Source organism: Netta rufina, assembly GCF_964035555.1.
Source record: "Netta rufina genome assembly, chromosome: 2".
In the NCBI taxonomy this organism is placed as follows: domain Eukaryota; kingdom Metazoa; phylum Chordata; class Aves; order Anseriformes; family Anatidae; genus Netta; species Netta rufina.
The window spans coordinates 84,226,604-84,244,781 of NC_140124.1; the positions used below are offsets into that span (position 1 = coordinate 84,226,604).

At 34.4% G+C, this 18,178-nt stretch overlaps 1 protein-coding gene across 1 annotated transcript in view; it reads left to right on the plus strand.

Moving 5' to 3' along the window:
- Window positions 1–18,178, plus strand: part of SEMA5A (semaphorin 5A) — a gene marked incomplete at its 3' end in the record, with an annotated part of 236,068 nt that overhangs the window by 37,470 nt on the left and 180,420 nt on the right. Inside the window, exon 3 of the mRNA XM_084306898.1 lies at window positions 1,909–1,954. Coding sequence (XP_084163024.1) covers window positions 1,909–1,954 — 46 coding nt within the window. The remainder of the gene's footprint in view (window positions 1–1,908; window positions 1,955–18,178) is intronic.

Genomic DNA, 18,178 nt, shown 5'->3' on the forward strand with positions numbered 1-18,178 from the left:
TTTCATGACTCAAACACATGTGCTTCAATTATTTTTTTTGCCTGTTGGAGGTGGTGATGATTTCCTTGTTCTAATAACAAATGTTCTGCTTTCTCATATTCTTTTGCCCTTGCTAGTCTGCCTCTTTTATTTTATTATTATTATTATTTTTTATCCCTATAGCAATATCCCTTGGATAGACTGATTTAATTCCTATACATACACAATTTAAGATGGCCATATATGTACTAGAGCCAATAAATAAATGCACAGACATGCACACCAGAGTCCATAAATAAAACTATGATAGAGGTTGTGTTTCTGAGATGCATGATTTTTCAAATAATGTTTTTCATTTTTTAGACACAAGATGTGTCTAAAGTTCTGAGGCTCATTTAAAATGTTTATTAGAGACATAAAAAACAGGTCCTAACCATCTGTACCCATTAGAAATATCTCACGCCTGTTTGGAAAGAGTTTGAATTATTATGATAAAAAATGTATCCACATTGTAATTTCTATTATACGTCTACCAATTGCATGGGTGTAATATTGCAGATAGTTTCCAAATATTGCAAAATATTCAAGTTTAAAATTTAAATTTAGCAATCTCTTTATTGCCTGTTTTCAGTTACTTTGTTCAAAAGAATTTGTTGGAATCCGTAAAAAAATAATCTTACATGTTTTTTATGAATAGATTTAAATTACTTGTGGTTTTATTTTCATGTTTCAAAATTCCTTACTTTTTATCTTTCTTTATAAAACAATCACTCTGTAGTGACCTTAGGTAAGGCGGAATGGCTTTAAATAAGGTCAACAATAAGGAAAAGGGAACTGAAGGAGATTATGCATTTTTTTAAAAGGCATAATGAAAAGAAGAAAAATGGATATGAGAAGAGAATAAGAAAGAAAGTGAAGAGGGAAAGGTGGGCAGGAGGAATATGGAAATGGAGGATGTAAGAAATTTTAGACCTACTACAAAAAAAAGTATTTGCTAGAGATATGTACCTGCTGAAATCAGTTCAAAGTTGGTGTGCTATTCATACATTTGTATGAGTTCTGTGAACTGAAATTATGGGTGCTACCACCAGAACTGGTTTATTGGAAGAGGTGTAACAGTACACGCTGAAGAAAGTATTCGGTCAGAGGGACACGGTTACCTTTCTGAGTAACCTAACCCATCATTTCCACGGATTTCAAGCAGTGCCTTTGTGCTACGTCTTCTTCATGGTTCACCTGAAATCCTCTTGTGTAGGTATAGCAATACTGTAGTAGAGCAAAAGCGGAGTGAGAAATATTTTTGTAGTAAAAAGATGGATTTTTGTTAAATAGGTTTTGTACATGTGTAGCTCTGATGTAAAAGGAAAACAAAACAAAACAAAAACAACTTATTCAGATTTCAAAGAAGTTAAAACAGGTAATGACAAGACTTCAGTCAATTGTGAAAACTCCGTGGCTTCTATAAATGCTTCTTCGTAATGGGATCCTTAAATTCAAACTTTACATATCTGTGGCTGAGTTTGTTGTGCAAGCTTGCCATTATTGTGGAGAGAGATAGACAGCTTTAATCTATGTGTCATCTTATTCTTATTTAGACATCTAACATTGATCATATGAATCTGCTGAAACACTATTTCTTGTTGATTCTAAGGGGAGACTGGAGCATATGTTTCGGATGTATAGATATGCAGTGTAGATACTTTATTTCATAGACAGCCTTCAAACTGAAACTCTGTTTTGGAAATTGCCTTAGCCTTTAGGCAAAGGGAAATGTTTTGAAGACAGTCCATGAAAGAAGTTAGTGCGACTGGGAGTCAGGACTCTCTCTTTTTTTTTTTTTTTTTTTTAATCTTTAATATTCATTAATCATAACTTTATTTAAATACTAGTAACAATTAACTTTATTTTTTTTATTATTTTTTTCCCCAGAAACTACCTCTTCAGGTTGCGGCTTGAGGATCTCTCTCTAATTCAGGTATGTTTAACATTTGTTTTCTTTGAATGATATAGGTTAGGCAGATGTTTTAAAGCAGATAATCAAGATATATTCTTAAGCTTTATAACCACAGATAAGTATGCATCTGTTTTTGTCCTCTTTGCTGTATTATGTAAATCGTATTATCCATTTTAACTCCAGATTAGTGTTTGTCCGAGGCCATACAGACCTGATGTTATTTTACTCTCTGCTGTGATTTTTATTAGAGAGGATCTGTACAAAATGGAGGCTGGTAGAATTGAATTCTGTTCATGTTCTGACAGAAAAATGTTTTAACTTATTGTGCATTTTGTTAAAGCTTCTTTCTTCAGGCTATATTATTATTATAGAGAAGATAACAATTTTTTTAAAAGAATGATAAATTGAAAAGTGAATTCATACTTGCTAAAGAAAAATTAGACTAATCAAGCAGCAAACTTTCAATGAATAAATCTGGTGTGAACATAAGTGTCAGAATTGAAGTATTGTGTAAAAGGCAGCTATCTGTTGTTTAAAACTTGTTAGAGCTTGGAATTTGAAAATTAAAGGTTTTTAGAAGTGGTTAGGTGTCATAGGTAAGTGTGAATCCCTGATCGGTTTATTGTACCCTGAACTTCATATGACTTCCACACTGAATTTATCATATACAAGCAGTCACATCTTTCCTCAGTCTCCTAAACACCTCAGTGGTGTTCCTTGGTTAGGTTATGTGGGTTTTCTTTCATTATTTTTAACCTTGGCATCATCTGTAACCTTCATCATGCCTGTATTCTTGGCTGTAAGAGTTATTTTAGTAAGTTTAATTAAGTTGTCTAATTTACTGAGGTAAGGTAATAGGAAAATCACAATGAAATTAAAATATGTTTTTTCATAATCTTTTAATTTACGTAATTTAAAACTAGCTTTATATTCAGTACTGTAGCTATTACTTCACAAAGTAATACTAAATAGTTAAGCAATGAAAAGTAAAATGCATTGAGGTAAAACTATCTTTGTGATTTGTAGAACACTGTGTGTATGCCTTAATTAGGTTTGAAGTCTTCCTTTACCTTCCTTTACTAGAAACAAGATCTGAAGTTGGCTTATAATTAACCAAAATTGCAGTATTTATAAAAAGTCTGTTTGTTGCTAGTGCTTAAGGCTGCAATGCAACGTGCACTTTTAGTACCCAGAATTCAGATTGTTTACTCGTGTGACATATTAGACAACTTGGCTAATAATTTGTGTTAAGCCATGAAGATTATTAATAGGATGCACAGAAAAATCTCTGATGGTGCTGTTGTACTTTTTTTAACAGAGAAAAGCTGAGAACTTATACCTATGAATTAGCAAAATAAAGTTCTCAGCTTTCCTCTGTTAGAAAAAGTATCAGTTGGCTGAGGTCACTAAAGCAGGAGAAATCCATAGATTTCGGAAGTTTATAACTGTGCTAAACTAACCAACACCCACGTGGGTCAGCAAAAAAAAATATAAAATTAGGAGAGAAATCCCAATGTTGATTTTATACGAGGTTACTGGATTTTGGTTTTATGAATATGCAGAAGCCTTTAAACAAACAGTCCTCTCAAGTTAACTTTTGGTAGAATTTCTTATTCAGTCTTCAATGATGTAACACCATTGGTTTACTTCTGTATCTTTAAACCTCTCCCTTTGATGAGATTGTATTTCCAAAAAACAAAGTATGTCATTATTTTCTCTTACCAGCATATCTCTACTGCTGCTACTCCGAGTTTCAAAGTTTTCTTCCCTGTTTTGTTCTCTACCGTTATGAATTTATGAATGTTATGAATATTTGTCCTTCACAGATCTTTTTATCCTTTTCTTCCCCTGTGCTACCCTTTTGGTCCTGTTAGAGGGCTCCAGGGCTGCCCTTCTCCAACATATTTGCTTGGAGTCTTCCAGGCTGGTGAATGTGCCTGTTATGGAAGCTCTAAGTCAGCTGTGAGATATTTGAAGCCTTTGTTTTGATGCAAGTAATGTAAGGTGTATTCTTTATGACTCCCAAAGTCATTGTGCAACAAATTCAGATAATTTTGTAGTCCTGTGTGGAAAGTATGATTGCAGTCACTGATATAGTCATAAAAATAGGTTTAGGAGTGTTTTTGAGAGGTCATCTAGTCTCTACTGGTACCCCCAGACCAGGATCATGATCACCACTTCTGTCATCATTGGGGTTTACTTGTCTGAACTCTTCTTACAATTTCAGTAGATTCCGTAACTTTTTTCAGCATTTGTTGGGAAATGTTAAGACACAGAGGGAATCTCTCAAAGTCTTACACTAGAAAGTGTGGAAGCTTTATTAATTTAAGCAACCATAACAATTCTCAAGGAAGCTTTGAATTCAAACTTGGCGGCTTTGAACCTGAAACCCACCTAAAGACAAGATTGTATTTACTGTACTATATTTATTGTACTGGCAGAATTATTCTTTTAGCATTTTTCTTCATGCAGTTGTCATAATATATAAAAACTAAGCTTAATTTTTCCATTTATGTTTCTTTGATTACTTTGCATGAACCAATTTTTGTAAAACTTGTAGGTGTTTCACAAGTTAATTTTCACATCTGGAAAGAAAGGTACATGGTGAAGTGCTAGCTGTAAGATGTTTTCAGTGTGGAAAAATAACAATATGAAAGGGCTGGAAACAATACAACCTATACACCTGTTGTTTAATTATTTTAGAAAATTACTCAAGCTCTATCTTTGTTATCATGTGTGTGAAGAGGGAGGAAAATTGTTGACTCTTCTCATCCAAAGCAGATGCTTCCAGCATGGAAGCAAGGATGTTTGTTAGAATTTGCATCTTCCTTTTCTACAGTTTTCAATTGGATTTTTATAACTGTTTATTTTATTTACATTGCTGTTTTTCTTTTTTTTTTTTTTTTTTTTTTTTAACCTTGATTCATCAGTTTAATCTTTCTTATAGTATGTTTCTATCAGAAAAGAAAGGGAATACCTAACATTTAATCAACCAGTGGTACACCTCAGTTATTTCTGTAATAAATAAGTTTTCCCCATCTGCCATGTTTAAATAGCTATTGGAATAGGTTATTTGGTTTGTCCACATGCTACTAGAAGATGTTAATGTTTCATGTTATATGTAACAAACTGGAATAGTAAGAATGAGTTATAAAAAATATATCCTTGTATATCTTGTACAATTTTCATTACATTTTTTAAAAGAAAGACACTGTAATATTATCAGACATTACAGTATTATCAAGTACAACTTTGTTATGGGAAAACTCTCTACAAAGGAACAGAGTACAATAATGACTCCTTGTTTAAATACTTGTTGCAAAAAAAAAAAAAAAAAAAAAGCTTATATATATATGTGCTTTGTTTTTTTTTAAGTATGTAACTGGAAAATAGTTTGAAATGCAAGATAACCTTCCTTTAAAAAAAAAAAAAAAAAAGACATTTAAAATTCAAGTTCTCACAAAAGAAATGCAGAACAGAAATTCATTTATGAAAAGGTTTCTATTACTTTAGTGAAAGTTAATCCCCTGTAAAAGTGAGAGTTAGTGTTGATAGATTGCCTCAGACAGGATGTGTATCTAACATGAGATAGGACTGTTTAGTGAGCTGTCATTGCCCATTGTAGATATATCAAAGATGTCATCTGACATGTCATGGTTCTGTGCTCTGTACTTTATAGGAAAAGCCTATTGTCTGAATGAGCAAGTTTAATACGATGGTGTCTATAGCAAACTGGTATTTGATGTGTCTCAGCAATTTTCTGTGTGTGGGAGAATAAAGAAGAATAAAAAGAGTGAAAGCCCTTTAAAGCTCTCACTGGAGAAGCCTGAGAGTCAAATTGTTCAAAGCTGGCTGTCTGAACAATGTGTGTATGGTGATTATGGATTAGAAAAGAAGCCCTGATTGGGTTGTGGTTGTAGAATGCCAAATATTTTATACTTACTACAGTGTAGCCTCATAGATTTCTTTTTATTATTGAAGGCTTGTTTGTTTTTCATTTATGAATTTTGTTTTGCTATCTCTCACCTCAAGTAATAGAAGAACATTGCCTAAAAACATTGGCCAAGATGAAACCTGAATTTTCTGAGAAATCTTTTATATTTCTTAAAATGCAAAATCAGAAATCTAAATAGTGGTCAAAAAAAAAAAAAAAAAAAGTTTGAATAATTATGGTATCTAGGCAGTATGAAGATTAATAGAGGGACTTTGACCTTATGTAGAGAATGGCTGTAACAAAAGTCTTTATTTTTCAACTTAAAAAAAAAAAAAAAGAAAATAATGTTTCTAAATTCAAAGATTTGTTAGTGTCTGCCTCCCTGAACCCTGAGTAGTTTGCTGGTACATCTGTAAAGTTCATCACAGGGGTGAAGATTTGTACATTCCATCAGGGTTGTGAAAAGCTAATACATGCTGTCTTGTAACATTTTTTTAGGACAATTGTGCCATCTTTGTAAGCATGTGTCCTAAAAATGCTTTTACTTACTGTTTGGGTTCACCTTTCTCATATGAATCTTTTGGCTGTGAAGCCTATTCTCAGTTTGAAATGCCCGGAGGGTTTAAAATCAGCCTATTCCACCTGCTCCTGTAGTTATAGAACTCTCCTGAGGTTTTATGCTCATACTGAATCAACACTTTTTTTTGGTTAAAAATACATATACCTCAAAGTCAATTTTTAAAGGCAATTTTAGCCTCAGTTTACTGCTAAAGAGTCAAATTTTTCACAAAAGCCAAAAAGGTTGGAGATTTTTTTTTCTTAATTATTATTATTGTTATTTAAGTTTAAATACTGGAGTATTAAGCTGATTTTATTTATTTATTTATAATGTAATGGTTAATGAGGTATTCAGGGAAGTAAAGGCAAGATGGGATTTATGAATTGTCAGGAAAAAGAGTTGCTTTGGAGAAAGACTTTAACTAAAGGGAATTCTTGATTTTGTTTGCATGTTTCTAGAGTGTCTGAAGTACTTCCTATACAAGATTGTTCACTTTTATAAGTCATCAGTGCCTAGATGGTAGGCTAAATAATGAGTTAATTTGTTATATATTTTGAATATATACTTTGTTTTCTTATGTTAAGCAAAGAGAGAAGCTGATTTTGAGAATTAGTGTTTTTTTGTTTGTTTGTTTGTTTTTTTACAGGTAAATACATAATTAGAACCTGAGACACTTTAGAAATTTAAATGCAGAATATTTTTAACAATACTTGATACTTTTAGGTAGCAAACATTTTTGCTACCTAATACCTTATTTTATTATTATTATTTTTTTTTTTTTACAATTGCTTGCTATTACAAAGTGGGAGCTTATAAAGTCTTTTGTGAAAGGCTTTTATAACCATGTTTTTGACTATGTGGTGATTTGGCCCAGTCTAGAGAAAATGACATTCCAATAGAGGCATAAAACACTAAGGCTCTCCTTACAGTTCATTTCTGGGACAGTGCCCTAAGCTTGTGAGAATTCATCACATAGAATCAAATCTTTAATTTATGCTGATATTAAAAACTTTGTTATAATGAACATCACCTTCAGAGATAAAGTTAAGGAACCTGAGCTTTAATCTTCAATTTCCTTCTTTTGTTTATTTGCAAAATAAATTGAACCTCTTAAAGGCAGCTTGATGTTTTTTTCTGTAGATCTTTCCTAGACTGTGCTTCTGTCCATTTATTTCTGTGTTGCATATTCTTAGTTATTAGTGGAAATGGATGTCTGATTGGGGAAATACATGAAAAAGCCTAATGAATCATCATTTTATTTAGGGGTGAAGCTACCTGTGTGGAAAACAAGATGCAAGAAAAACTTTCTCTGTTTTCACACTCAAAACCATATGGGAACTAAACTAACCTGAGGATATCCTTAACTTGTTATAGGCTTAGGTTGGCATTGGTAAAACCCAGAGTACAATGAGATTTAACATTTAATTTGGATCCCTAAGGGGAAAAAAAAAAACAACAACAAGAACAAACCAATCAAACAAACACTCAGACTGGGTCCTTCTGTGCCTGATAACTGCTTAAGGGTGAGGGGAGTAGAAGGCATTCCTCCCTATTATGGGTTTCTTTCCTCCTTTCTCATAAGGGACCATCAGCCACTAAAATATTATTTATTCTTTGTCCCTTCATGTATGCATTTGGGGTATGTGAATGAAAAATGGACAACCAGACCAGATAAGTTAGCATTAGTTTGTCATTAAGATTTCCACAAATTCTTCCTGGAGAACTTTGGAAGCAAAAGGAACAACTAGTGCTCAAAACTTTTTCAAAGAAGACTGAGATGAGCAAATCGCAGAGTGACCAGAAGATGGAAGAGCAAGCGCAAACATCTGCTTAGGTGCTATGGATGAGCAAAACTTGAAAAGGTGTTTAAACTCTTACCTTTTGTATAAGATGGTGCTGAGGGGAGAATGTTCTTTTTAAAAAACAAATTGCTGTACATCTGCATATCACAGTTCTACTTCTGCACAATACTTCCTCTTGTTGATCCCTTTCAGATGGTAGACTGTTTGTTTCTATCATATAGCAAATCTGAAAATAATTAAGCATTTGGGGCTTTAAACGAGAGGTAAGAAGTCTTTGTGAAGCTAGAGCTAGTCTTCTGTCGTAGGTAAAGATGGACTTGGTGACTGCTTGTAGTTCCAGTTCTTCTTCTATGGTATCATTAGTATTTTCACTGTGTTGTTTTCTGCTTACACTTACAGAGTGTAATCTGATTGATGATGAATTTGGCCATCAGTGCATGTTTTCCTGTGTCTAATCTGTACCCCAATGACCTCTTCTACATGTAGTCAAAAGGGGTTTTCTAAAGGTGGATGCAACATGTTATATCGCACAAATGTTGATCTTCACTCCATGTATCTGCAGGGAAACCAGTTAGCAGCAGACAGTGCTTCACTCCCTGGAGGAGTTAAGAAAACAAACAACAGCAACAAAGATACTAAAATAGGCAGTGTTCATAGGTGCACCTACATATTAATGCAGAAGATAACTACTTAAAAAAATATATATATATCCATATTTTGTTGTGTTTGCCCACATTTTCTTCCATTTTTCATTCTGAATATTTTTCTCTGAACGGGATTTTTCACCCACAGGATATTAGTTATATATCTTCTGTATTTGATTTTTTCTTTGTTGGATGTTTTTTTTTCTTCTTTCTTATATTCTGAGTTCAAATGCAGATCCCTTTACAAAACCACATAGGGTGCATATGAGGAAGCCAGTTGGATGTATGACTCTTCTGCTTATCCCTGTTTGTCAATCAATTACACTTCACTCCTAGATAACTAGGAGGTTTTAGTCTCCAGAATTTGTAGTATCCTACCCTTCAGTACAGCTTGATATTTGTCATAGAAGGTTAGAAAGAGTCTGGGTGAAGGAAAATAATATTGGCATATTTTCAGTTCTTTGCTGCTGCCTTGTCTTATCTGTGTGTGCATTTTGGGAGTATGGAGGAAAAAAAAAAAAAAAGAAGAAAAAGAAAGCTGGGCAAAGACATTATCATTTGTCATTTATTTGCTGTGTCTGTCATTGTTTTCTGCCAGTACTGAAATACAAGCACAAGTGCATTTCAGATAAATGAGTGTGAACACATCCATTTTGCTAGAGAAGCTTAGCTTTTTATTTTTAGTTTCAATTTCCTACCTCTGCTTGTTAGGCTGCATTTCTTGTGTGCTTACAGTAATTTTCTGTACTGGTTTCACAGCAAAGAAGTAAAATAGGTACTGAATTTTTTCACTACTCCTCATTTCCTTTAGATAATAAATGTGTGTTTTATTTGTAAGATAAAGGGGAAACATGGATCACTGGTGTGTGTGTGTATAAAGCATGAGTGCCTTTGTTCTCATGCGAAATAGATCTGATTTCAAAAGCTCTATTTTACAGCACATATTTATGAAATACTTATTAAGGATTTTTTACTGGTATACTTCATCTCATTTTGATTGATTGACTGCCAAATTTTCTCGGTATGTATGGTGTGCAACCAGACTGTACCTGAAAGTAATAGTGGAAATGTCTTTTCATAAGAAGGTGGCGGTTGTGTTTATGTTTTCACAAATATGAATATACTGACACCGCTGCAGAAGAGTAATCACCAAGTAGCATGTTTGAAGGGAAATCAGCTTTTGTTTTCCAAATATCTAGACTGCATAAGACCATGGCATGCTTCAGCTGATTCTGGAGTAAAGTATTCTGGAACAAGTCTGCAATATTTATGGAGGGATGTCTGTTCTCCTCTGAGAATCAGCCTCTTTCCACATAGCCTCTATATTGAAAAAGTGCAGCAATGATAGGAGACTGTACAGAAAATGAAAGCAGAAAATACTAATACAAAGACTGAAAGCAGCTTGTCTTTATTCCTTTGTTGTCTTCATTCATATGTCCAGGAGGAGAGTTGGCTACAAGCAGTTCCTGATCAAGGGTTTCAGCTCTTCACCACATAGATGTTTCAGTGTGGAACAATTTAAAAAAAAATCTGGAATATGCAGTATGATTCGAAAGAGATGCCCCTATTATATCTGTGATCCAGGAAATATGCATCTGCATACCAACATCTGCAAATATGATTATCAGATTTTGCTTATAGACACTGGTATGGAACTTCATTGCCTGTTCTGGTCTATAAAAACTAATTTGAGTGAAACACGGTTTGCATGCCACATATATCCTAGATGTAGAGAACAGCAGATCTCAGTTAGAGAGAGGATTGTGTTTTCCAGTGCTGCAGAGATCCATTCAACAGTTCTATCAGGCTTATGGATATAGATACTTTGGAGTAATTTCAAATATAGGAGGTGTGTTCATCTTACACCTCTGTGTATAACATCATCAGTACCTAGTTTAAGGGCACCGTGTGATCCCTTGCCATTATACCTTGCCATTGCTTGTTAACATGTGAAATTAAAAAACATTTAAGCCAAGATTAAGAGAAAGAGTGCAGTTAAAGGATGCAGCCAGCTGCTGAATTACTCGCTATTTCCCTAAGGCAAAAATTTCTGCTCCCTTGATCCCTAGAGAGGAGGTGGACATTCTTCACGGGCAGGAGACTAGCTTTTGTTTGGTTGGTAGGTTTGTTTTGTTCTCATTTGCTTCTGTGAGTAGGAAAAACAGGAAAGTCTGTTTTGAAGAAAGTATTTGAGAAAACAAAGCTCCTGAATAGAGCATTCCAGGAACGTGGACACTTGGTGCTACAAGCTAATGAAGAGGAAAGGTCTGAGGAACTTACAATAAGAACACTGGTGGGAGAGGAGCCCCCACAGGTGCAAGAGACAGCGTTCTGCTCTCATAAATGGCTGAGGACACAAGGAGGGGCTGTGCTGCTTTCAGTGTGATACTCAGGTCAGCACTACTAAGCCCAATTTAAATGAGGATTGTTTCTCCTAAATGTTTTAAGACACTGTTTAGTTATAGCATAGGGAACTAGTTCTGGTCTGGATTAAGAATAATGATTAAAGTAGCTTCAAGTTCTATTTTGATAGGCGTATCTTGTCTTTCTAGAAAAATAAATAAATAAATAAATAAATAAATAAAAGGCCTCTTTTTTGCCTGTCTTTGTTGTACTGCATTTTCCCCTTCTTGTTTTTAGCAGGTGTTCTTACCTCTTTTGGCATGTATTGTTTTACCCATCCCAGATGGTACCACAACATGATGCTACTGTTGTCAAGTCTAGGAGCTATAAATAATGTCAAAATATGGGAATAATTTTATTTATTAAAAAAAAAAACAAACAACTAGATGTGCTTTGAAATATATGGTGTTAGGCACATATATGAGATTTCTATATTAAATCACTGTTTCAGCTGTTATTTAGGATTTACTTGAAGGCAGGAAAACTGAAAGCACACTTGATTTAGGTGACGATCTGGCATAATAAATAAATAACTACATTATTTCTCTTAATAGCACTTTGATTTTTACTTTATGGGTAAGATTATTGCCTTTTGAGGGCAGTTCAATGAAATGAGCACTTAGGAGTTACACTTGGTCAATGGGGTTTTCCCTATGACAGTATTTCCACTTATTCCCCCAGAATGGAACTTGGAGTCCAAACTTAGGTGCTTAGGCTGTCTGCCCAGTGCGTGGGGGTAGCTTCATACTCAGGAACAGCATCCACCAACATCTGCATTCTAAGCTATCTAATCCAGCCAGGAAATAATGCTGATGGTACATGGAAGCATAAATGTCAGCCCATTTTTGAGTTAGGCATCCGTATGGAATTTGACAATAGGGATTTTGTCCATGTTGTCCATGGCTTTCACAGTCAGTAAATTACATGTAAAAAAGTAAACTAAGCTCTTTCTACTGTGGTTTATAAACTGAAATAACAGGTTGAAGTTGAATACCGTATGACTACTAATGAGCGTTCTTAAGCAAGGCTTCATTGCTGACTGAATATAGGCTGGTCTATTACATAATTAACCTTGTTATAGGCTTATTTGCTGTCCATCTGTGCTTTTTTTCATTTTCCTTTTTTCATTTTCTCCTCCCTAATTTTAATACTAGCTTCCCTTCTGGGTTTCTAGTGCCTGGAAAATTATTTATTTTCTTCTCCAGGTCTATAAAATAATTCTATGATATGATGGTGGCTGGTGTATTGAATTGCCAGTCAAATAAAATATAAAATTAAAAAGTATAGATTATTACACAGTCAGGAAATTATAAACTGTAGTGTCTGTACTTGGGCTTGTTCATTTATCTTGAGATGTTTATGGTAATTTAGCTAGAGATAAGTAATGACAAGAATATGATTTGAAGAAAACTTAAATGAGTTAGTCAAACAGGAATTTGATTAGAGGTTAATATTTATACGTGTAGTTGTATATATTTTCCATTATGGAAATTGCTTTCTTGATGAAAACCCATTAGTATTTTTCCCAGGGTATAGCTACCATTGCAGTAATCGGAAACAGTCAACTCCAAAATTGCTTGTGTTTTGGTTTATTTTTTATTGTTTTTATTTAATGATTAAGTTAGGTTTATTAAAAGACCTGAGAAAAATCTCAGAATTCCATATTTATGTTGATACCCAGGGTAAAACAGCATAATGGAAGTCAGTTCTAGGAATAATCAGTAACTGGGGCAGAAGGAAAACAAATTTTGGTTAATTAGTAGTTAAATTATAACTTAATTGTGGCATTGACCATTTTCATATGGTACATGATTCAGTTCCTTACTGTTTTATTCTCTAAATGAAACCTGAAGCAAGGAGGATTTTTCAGATTTTATTGTAAAAAGTTAAGTTGAATCACTCTAGAAAATAAAAGAATTTCTTTTTTCTTTTTTTTTTTTTTTTTTTTTTTAAATTATTATCATTATTCTTTGACTTTCAGAGCTTTAAAAATGAACATTTTGAATGAAATGCTAGGTTTGGTATTTTCCCTTTACATTAGTTTTCATTAATTACCTTTAAATATGAATTAGAGAATGCATTCATTCTGTAGTCTCATTGAATGCAGTAGTTCTCCAATATTTGTATGTGCTATTCCTTTTAGGATATTTGTCAGTGGAAATCTCACTTGAAAGGGTTAGAGCCTTAAGCCCAAATCTTTGCCTAGGTATTTGACAGTTCTGTGCAATGGTTCTGTGCCTCCTTGTGCTTATCACAGAGACCTGAAAATATGAAAGGTCAAACTGTTCCTTACTTTTTGAAACCCTGGTGCTATAAGATGAAAACAGGAGAGAGAAGAGAGGTGAGAGAAGGGACTTTATGCAAATTGGAAGCATAGAAAGAAGTCTACATGAACATTCAGATTTTTGCACACATCTTAATTGCCAGTGATGAAGTGGAAGCTTCCTCAATGTTGTTCTTTCCGATTCCTAAATGAATTGCTTCTTTAATTACTCCAGTAAAACTTTGCATGCTGTTGTCTAAATACCCAGCCATTTAACTAAACTAAAACAAAACAAGAAACAAACAAAGTATCTGGATTAAATTTTATCCTGTCAAACTTGCAGAGAACCGTTGGCAACTGCATTTTTTTTTTTTTGTACTTAAATTAGGATAACTTTTGTTACTGAAGGTTTAATAATAAGCCAGGACAGGTTTAAAGAAACAATAAAGCTTTAAGTTCATAGAAGATCAAAGAAGATCAAAAATCCATCATTGTATATTTATGAAGATTGCTCTAGTTGTGATTCCATAATCTTTTCTCACATGGCTGCCAGCAGTATTACTTGTAGAATATTGTGCTATGCATCTTGAGGAAATAAACTTGTGATTTTGGCATTAATTTAGCAAGTATTTCTCTGTGTCCAAGCCTTTTGTTCATGGAAAAGAATGGAAATTGCATGCTGAATATTTACCAAAAGGCTTACCCTTTTCTTTTAAATTAAGTAACATCTGTTGAAAATGCTAAGATAAAAAGATTGTCCAGGGTAGAGTGCATATATTTCAATGACACGTACTTTAAACTTGCCTTAAAAATATTGAAACCTTAAGAATATTTTTAATGTAAGGTATTTTATAATTGAAACAATCTTTATAATGTACAACTCATGAAATCAGACTAAATATATTCCCTTTTTTCCTGAAGTACATGTAAGAATAGTAAGTTTTGATGTCTGTTAGATTGAAATGGATGTTTTTTTCCTCTTATCATTGACAGGTTTTACCATGACAGGTTTTCCATATGTTTATACACATGAGATTATGCTTATATGCACTAGTTAAAAACATTTGGGTAGGTGTTTCTAAGGTATTTCTGTAAACATTATTTTTAAAGAAATTCATCAGATAAGGACTAACTGCTGTCACACTTCTCTTTAAGTTGGATTCAGATTAAACACTATAATAATACTTCAGATATCCAGTGAAGAAGGCTGAGCAGGAAAGCTGAAAGTTGAGAACTGCTATATGAAAATCCTATCCAAATTATTCTACAAAAACAGTCTTGCTGTGTAAGCAAAGAATATTATTTAACTAAATTTGTACTTTCAGTGATTTTTCTGCATACCCCCAGCTCAGACACAAAAAGGAAGAAATGCTTCCCTTTGCAATTGAGTCAAATTATTCTTATTTCTATAAGATAACATATAAAACATGTTAATTGTTTGATTTCATTTTAATGTGTCTACACATTAAATGTGTAGACACATTAAAATGAAGGAATAAGGAATGATAAATCTAGCCAGGCAGACATTGAACAAGTACTTCCTCAGATTTGCCAAAAATTCATTAACATTCCTGATCAAATAAAGGGTAGTGCGATGAAAAGCTGGTTTCTAAAAGGTGAATTCTCCCTTTGACTTGCAAGCTGCAGAGAATAACTAAGCAGGATGGAACAGAGGAAATGAATGAATTACTGTGAATAAAAGCAATCAGGCTGAGACACTGTAAATGCGTTTTAGAGTTGATGTGATGTACAAAGCTCATGGAAAGTGTGCAGCTATGGAAGGTCTGTCTCTGCTAATCACCCTTGTGTATTGGGAAAGAAAATATATCTTTTAGCCTGAGATCACAGCCATGCTTGGGCAAATACACTTTTTAGGTGTAGTAAGGGAGATCATACAGGAGAAAGTTCCTAGTTTAGTTCAATAAACAAGTAAAAATCTATTATTTGTTTTTATCTGTGAAGATGATGTAATTTTTACCAGACTTTTCTAGAACATCAGGTATATGTGCAATGCAAAAAATAACAGAAAGGATCTTGGCATCCTTGCTGGGAGAATCAGCCATACATAAACTCCCTGCTGTTGCTAAATAACCAGTTGAGGGAAAAGCACCAGAAAGCTGGAGGTAACTTTTTTGGGGGTGGGGAGCACAGATTGGATCTAGTTTATGTAGCAAATCAGAGTCAGATGAAAGAGCTTTAGTTGACGTAGCCTAGAAAATGGAGCTCTGGAAGATAAAATCTGAGAAGCAAAGAGGATTAAAACTGGTAGTTTCTTCAAGAAGAATGTGTGATCTGGCTGAATACGTTGCACTAAGTGAAGCCATTTAAAAATGGTCAAAAATGGTCTAAAAACTAGTGTCTCTCTGTGAGCTATCTAACATGAAAAAAATGCGAGAAAAAAAGCCCACCCCATTGTCGTGGCAGAGAAGACTCTCTCAGAGTGCCAGAGCAGGTTGGAGACCATACAAGTGTATGATGAGCAGAATAAAGGAGAAAAGCTAATACTGTGTTTACCAGGCTGATATGCATAATTTTCAGCCAAAATTCTTACAGAACAGGTGGTTGAGACTCTCCAGATGCACATCTCTACAAAGATCTGCAAATGGCTGTGCAGATCATAGGTACAGTCATTCAAGATTCCTGGCTGAAAGACAATCTGCAGAGAGATGAGCAAAGCCCAGAGGCTGTCTGAAGTTATGTACACTTCCTAAACCTGTGGTCACAGCAGCATGTTGTACCTTTCATCTGGGAACATACAGCCCAACACAATCACTTTGTTAGCCATTGCCCACCTCTCAAGTGACAGAAGGCTGTTGCAGACAGTGAAATGGAGTGCTTCAAGTAAAAACACCTTTGCTACTAAACATAGGAAAGGGAAAACTAAAACAAAGAGCATTTTGAAACCAAGTGATTTCCAAATTGCTCCTCCTGTAGGAAAATCCCTCTTTTTTTTTTTTTTTTTTTTTTCCTACAGTATGCCTACTTAGTACAGCTGATGAGCTTTTGCAGGGTGGGATGTAACAGACATATCAAACCCCACTTCTAGAAGTGTTAAATCCATCTTGAAATGAATTTCGGGGACACAACCCAGCATCAAAATATAACTTAAAAAGTAAAATGAAAAGAAATGAATTCAAAGGCTGCAGTGTATCAAACAGGGTCTAATTCGCAGAAATGCCCACTTTTCTGAGGTAAAACTGGATCCAGCTAGCTAGTGAAGAAAATATATAATGGATAGTAGAAGAGCTTAACTACTTTTCTTTCATTCAAAGGTAGTTTGTCATATCCCTGGAAAACATTTTTAATTGTCTGTGTGGAGTGGAGTGAAAGAGGCAAGTGAGAGCTGGAAAGTGAAACAGTAAATAACCTAACAGATAGCATACTGTCTTTGTGTGCAAGAGTCTGGCTCATGTCTGTATTTGTCATCTGATTCATCTGTATTCATTCATCTGATGCATTTGGACCTGTCTCTTCTGTAGCTTAATTGTGTTTCCTAAACAGGAGGCTTCAGAAGTCTTTTTTTTTTTTCTTTTTTTTTTCTTTTTTTTTTTTTTTTTCTTTTTTCCCTCTCCCTTTTCATTTTGCAGATTCTAGCAAAATGAAAATTTAATTCTAGCTCCAACAAGCCTTTCTGGTAAAGCTATAGGAAAACTTTGAAAAGGTTTTGAACAGGTGCCAAGTGTGTATGAAATTAACACTTTCATATGTACCTTTATTGATAGTGTTGGAAAAGACCTGGCTAAATTTGTGTCGCCTAAGATTATGGCTTTAAAGGAGGAGAAGCCTTCAGGACATTTTAGGTGTGTCTGTGGCACGCTTCTGGGGCCACAAGCTCATACATGTAAGTGTTACTATTGGGGCCTGTTTGGTACGCTGACATTTATGTGACACAGCTGAAGTTTTGTAATTCATCAGGTCGCTCATTTAGTTTGTGTCTGTTTTGAATAATTGATAGATAAATGGGTAGAAGGATTTGGATAATGCTGCTCTGGTACCTTCCCAGTGCAGTGTAGACTGTGCGCTATAGGGTTTGTGCAGATACGTGGCATATCAGAGATGTGTTGGTGTGGCTAGTGCAGCTGTAGAAGCAGGGATTTCTACATAGATTGAGCACCAGGCTTCCTAATATCATGGGACTGGAGAAGCAGATGTTTGTGTTAATTGAAGCATGTTGAGATATCCTTTATCTCACCTGTCTGTGGTACAGGCTTTGCTTTAAAATGCCTGTTGAACAGACACTGCAATTACTGTGAGGAAGTTTATAAATATTGTAATTACTGGTTGTGATGTTAATGCACTACTATGATAGCCGTGGGAATATGGGTTGTTATACCCTATTCCTCATGGAATTTATGTTTTCCCTTCTGTTTAGTTTTCATGAGGAGAAGTACAAAGACAAATCCTGCAACATGGGCTCACAGCATGTTTGGTATAAGTTGCAGCATGTTTGGTATAAGTCATATCAAAAGAGGGGCACCTAAATCTACCTTTTCTCATCTGGAAAGTAAATAGAGAGTTACAGATTCCTACATCATTTTAGAGAAGTGAATTAACATGGTAGTGTTTGTTTTCAGCTTGATTAGGAGAGACCTCTGTGACATGCCTGAAACCAAAGAGAACATTTAATTCTTTGGGGTAGC